This window comes from Myotis lucifugus, unplaced genomic scaffold, assembly GCF_000147115.1.
Source record: "Myotis lucifugus unplaced genomic scaffold, Myoluc2.0 scaffold_1159, whole genome shotgun sequence".
Classification (NCBI taxonomy): Eukaryota; Metazoa; Chordata; class Mammalia; order Chiroptera; family Vespertilionidae; genus Myotis; species Myotis lucifugus.
The window spans coordinates 1,458-6,768 of record NW_005872207.1 but is presented as its reverse complement, the minus strand read 5'-3'; the positions used below and the strand labels follow the sequence as shown (position 1 = coordinate 6,768).

Genomic DNA, 5,311 nt, shown 5'->3' with positions numbered 1-5,311 from the left:
GGGAGGCAGGCCTGCAAGGCTCGCTCTGTCACTTGGAAAACCTCACGGAGACCTGAGTTTGGTTGAAATGAGCCACTTGTGTCTAGTCTCCTGTAAATGGACGCTGTGCCTCACAGGTACCAACACTTCCCCTTCCCCTAAAGTTAGACGTCCACCCTGAGCACAGCCCTCCCTGCTGGGAACTTTGGTTGCTAGAGAGTTTATCATATTTATTAAATTGCATCATGTTCAGCCCAGTACCCTGGGGACCTAGGAAAGGTAACCAGGGAAACGGCATTCTACTCGACCACGCTCTGCTTATAATGAGGGCTAGTTTTTAACTTCAAAAAAGTTAATATGTTCTGAAACGTTTCCTTTCTCTTTCCACTCTGCGGGTACTACTGCCTGCCTCTTTTGGTTGTTCATGCAAAAATGTCTCCCAGGAAACCGAACCTGGAAAGTAAATGAGGCAGGAGCCAGGCTTTCTGTGTGTGGGCGCGTGCGCACGCTGGCCTGGAAAACAAGCCGCAGGCCGACTTCCCCACAGCTAATCGCCCGCCCCCCACCGCTCGGAGAGAAAGAGTCCTGCAGCCAAATAATCTGTGGTCAACCCAAAAGAAAAAAAATCCCCAAAACTCGCCACTAGAAGTCATCGTTACACTGTCAGAAAGACTGAAAAAAAAAAAAAGAAGCCCAGATGCGTTTTCAAATGCAGCCATAGAATTTCCGCCTTGAAGGAATTCCTGCTCTTCCAACAATTTCCTGTCGGTTGGAAGGAGCTAAGTGGGCAGTTTCCAGGCCGGCTCGGCTCGTTGCCTGGGGAGCTGTCCGATCAGCCTCACGACCTCCCCGCCCCCTGACCTGGGGAAGGACAGCGGCATGAGGAAGTCTGCTTGGCACTGCCAGCTGCTGCCAAGGGTCTCTCCGGGGGTCTCTGAAGAGGCTTGTGGCAAAATGTCAAGGGACGGCATCCAACATCCTGTACCCCCGGGCAGCCTCCCAAAGCCTCCATGCTCAGCCAGTATCCGTGCAACACGCATTAATTGAGCAGCTACTATGTGCCGGGCCCCGTGCTGGGCGCTGGAGTACAAAGAAGCCTGCAGGGTGTGGTGTCCAGCTGTGGTTTCTGCCTTCCTGGGGAGGACCCCGTCCCTTCCTAGAGGGAGAGCACCCCCTTCCACGGGTCCTGGTCAGGCTGGAAATCCCGTGCCCTGCTCCTTCCTGTCCCGCCTCCCCACATGCATGTGACTCGGGCTGGTCCGTCAGAGCTTCCTCAGAGATTTCACGTGTCAATTGGGGTCCTAACTTGAAAGGCACAGGCTTGGTTGCTTGCGCTTGTCTTTTCCCACACATGCAGCCAGCCTGCTGCCGAAAGCCAGACTCTGAGGGAAACGGGAGAGACTGCCAGTGGGGCTGTTCTGAGGACATCACTGGAGCCCCTGGATCTCGCCAGGCCTGAAGCCAGCAGGCCTTCACACCTCCAGCAGCAGGAGCCGACAGTGGCTTCCTGTTGTTTGGCGTAAGCAAATTTTGTGCATTGTTATCGTACTCGAAGGAGTCCTGGCAAGTCAGGCATCCATGACTCACAAATAGAAAAACTATCAATGTGGTTACGCTGTATTTCCAGTTTGACAACTGGGGTGGATTGGAAAATGGCTACAAATGCTTGGCAGCTTTGCCCTCAAGTGGTGGAGTCTGTTTCCCACCCTCTCAACCGAGGCTGGCCCTGCCACTTGCTTTGACCAACTGAATACGGTGGAAGTGATGTTGGGCGACCTCTATGCAAGTTCTTTTAAAAAAAAAAATTTTTTTTTTATTGATTTCAGAGAGGAAGGGAAAGGGATATAGAAACATCAGTGATGAGAATCATTGATTGGCTACTTCCTGCACACCCTCCACTGGGGATCGAGCCTGAAGCCCAGGCATGTGCCCTGACCGGGATTCAAACTGTGACCTCCTGGTTCATAGGTTGACGCTCAACCACTGAGCCACGCCGGCCGGGCTCTATGCAAGTTCTTAAGGCCACTGGCTGACTGTGGTTACACGAGTGAGGCCAGGGGACAGCAGCAGAGGAACCTTCCAGGGCAACCCACAGATTCTGGGAAATAATAAATGACTGTTTTAAGCCACTACGTTTTGGGTGGCTTGTTACACGGCAGTAGGTAACGGATACAGTGCCCGAGCCTGGCTTCTCACCTTACGGCCACATTTCTCAAAGCCTGGTCTCGAGACACCTGTGTCAGAACCTCCAGTGTCTAACCAGAACCCTGCGGCTCCCCTCCTCCCAGACTCCGAGAAGGGCTGCCAGCTCAGGCCCTGGGTCTCCAGAAAGCAAGGTGCCCTACGACCTGCCTCTTGTAGGATAACGTTCAGTTGTGTCTAGGGGAGAAATCAGCGGGACCCTCCCCAGAACAGCTTGAATTCACCTGTTCAGGCCTCGGACCCTGTTCCACACTCTAAACCTCTCTGGTTCTCTCTTCGCTCTCAGTCCTCTCTGACCCCAGTGCTCACCTCTTCCTGCCAGGAAATGTGTTTTCCCCACCGTCCATCCCTCCTGGTTGACCAAACAGTTGTTAGGGGAGAGTTGGAAGGAACAGCCTAGAGGTTAACCAGACCTAGGTTTGAATTCCAACTCTGCCCCTCACACTGGGCAACCTCGGGCAAGTTCCTTAACCTCTCTGAGCGTCAGTTCCCTCATCTGTAAGGTGAGGGTGAAAGATGTACAAGCTCATCGCACGTCGAGTGCACAGGACACGGCCCAGCGCACAGTAGGTGCTCAGTACATTGTGGTTGTAGGGGATGTGCCTTGGGATCAAAGGAGCAGTTCCCAAAGTGATGGCTGAGCGTCCTGGGGGAGGAAGAGGTGGTTTCTGGGACAAGAGGCAGGGGCGGTCCCTCCGCGGCCCTGCTTGCTGCCGGGCCGTCCTTCCCCTTTGACCCCTCACCTTGTCCTGCTGGGCCAGGTCCGGGTCCACATAAAACTCCCCGGGAGGGGCTGCCCCGGGCACGCCCTCGGCCACCGATTGCTCCAGCAGCTCCGCGGCGCTGGCCCACACTAACGCAAGGGCAACAGAGAGCACAGGGGAGGTTGTGAGCTTCCCTAAGGTCTTAGAGAAGTTTTCAGATTACCCCTCACATCCATTTCCTGCTGAGATTCGCATCTCATGTAATTAAACAATGACAGAGTGATGTGTACGTTCCTTGCAAAACAATGGAAGCATCAGACACGTGTTAGAAAGGGAAAGGGCCGCCTCATTCCTCCTCCCCGGCATTAACTGCTGATTCACGTGGATGCGTCTCTTTCCAGACTTTTTCTGACGCTGCAAAAGAGCCGATGACCTTAGGCAGGTCATTACTCTCTCTAAACGTTAGTTTCCATAGACATAATCTAGGGATGCTAACAGCCTCAGTTATACAGGGCTGAGGATTACATGAAATAATGACGTAGAGCGGGGGTTGGCAAACTACGGACCTAGGGACAAATCTGGCCCTCCGCTTGTTTTTGTAAATAAAGTTTTATTGGAACACAGCCGCAGTCATTCATTCTTAATTGTCTGTGGCTGAACCCAGCTACAATGGCAGAGTTGAGTAGTAGCAACAGAGACCTTCTAGCCAACAAAGACTGAAATATTTACTACCTGGCTCCTTACAGGAAAGTCCCTGCCACTGAGCTAGAGCACTGAGCACTAAATGCTAGTTATTTTTATTGCAATAAGTAAAAACATAAAAAATATGTGTTTCAATTGCAGAGATTTTTTTTTTCACCTGACAATATATCACGAAGACCTTCCCATGTTAGTATTTATGGATATACTGCCTTCTTTTCACAATAGCATTGTAGTCCACTCATTGCACAAGGGTCCCAAAACATATTTAACTAGAACCCACTTGACAGATGTTTGGTTTCCTGATTTTTTTCTTATTTACCTCAATATGACAAAGGCTGTTGAAATGACTCTGAGGGGGTCTGACATAGTTTCCTTTGGGGGCCCCACTTTATCAAACGTATCAGGCTGGGGAAGTGCATTCACATGGACACTGAGTACACTTTTTGGTGTGGAAACTTTTGAAAGGCTTTCTGTAATTCTGCTTTTGAGCTCGCTTGGCTCCGAACACTGCATTTTAAGTTTCCAACTGACTACGATTTCTGCGTGCATTCTTGTCTTTGTGAAGTGATAAATTGAACCAATTCTTTTCAAGGGCAATGAAACATTCATGGGCGTTGACACTAACCATGAATGAAGTACGCACCGTCACACCCGTGGACGTCCATTCATTCACGCATTCATTCTGATCCCGCACTTTTATTTGTGCATTTTAGAGCCGATGACTTCCCCCCAGGTCTCAGACAAGCGGAGCCCCGCTCAGCTACGTCCAAGGTGCTTTCCCTGTGCTGGCAAACATGGCCAAAGTCCGACGCCCTCTGGTGCAGCTGGATCTCGGATCACGTCCCTGCCCTGCCCAGCCCTGGCCATCACTTCTCATTCTTACATGGTCTCAAGCCATGCTCCTCTGGGCGCACACCCTTCAGGCACACTGACCATCCCCTCGCACTTGCCCCCCCTCCAACATGGCCCTCAGGGTCCCTTCCACCCTGTTCCTCCCCTACGTTCTCAGCGAATGTCACTCTCCTGTCCGCACTCAGCGTGAGTCTCCCTCCCTCTGGGACGCCGTCCTGATCCCCCGATTAAGTCAGGTCCTTCCGGTACCTCTCCTGCCTGGAGTTGTCACTTTATGGATGTCGTTCTGTGATCGCTCTGTTAATGTCAGTCTCCCTGACTATGGGGTCGGGGACCATGTCTCAGTTTGTGGCCCTCAACATGAACTTACTAATCCCATCCGACAGATGCGCAAAATAGGGCACAGAGAGAGAAACCCCTGCCCACGCTCACAGCTAGAGAGAGGTCAGTCCCCGGGGCCAACCTCTACCTTCTTCACTCACAAAGAAGAGGCGTTCGGACGCCCCGGAAGCTTCTACAGGCAGGAAGCAGAGAACACTACTTAGCAGCACACGGGTGAGACCTTTTGTGGAGAAGGCAGGATGGCTTCAAGGGCAGAGCCAGTGGACCAGAGTGAAGAGCCAAGAGCCACAGACAGTCATTTCTGGGCAAGAGTAGGACCAGGGCCGAATCAAGAAACTTCCAACACCTTCCCGGCTGGATTTCAGAATTGCTACGGACCAGAGGCTCCGGTGCATTTCCTGTTTCGCTCCTTTTTGAACAAGAGGAGTGTCTGTGGCAGTTATGCTACGTCCATGGAGGGTGTGTGTCTGTGGGTCACAGGTCTTCAGATTGCTGGGAACAGTATTCGAGCTGAACTTAAGAAACAATGT

At 52.0% G+C, this 5,311-nt stretch overlaps 1 protein-coding gene across 1 annotated transcript in view; it reads right to left on the bottom strand.

The window, feature by feature from the left end:
• The window catches only part of FHAD1 (forkhead associated phosphopeptide binding domain 1), a gene marked incomplete at its 5' end in the record, with an annotated part of 67,892 nt that extends 64,858 nt beyond the window's left edge, over positions 1-3,034 (bottom strand). The window contains one exon of the mRNA XM_023748113.1: positions 2,925-3,034. Coding sequence (XP_023603881.1) covers positions 2,925-3,034 — 110 coding nt within the window. The remainder of the gene's footprint in view (positions 1-2,924) is intronic.
• Positions 3,035-5,311: the final 2,277 nt, after the last annotated feature.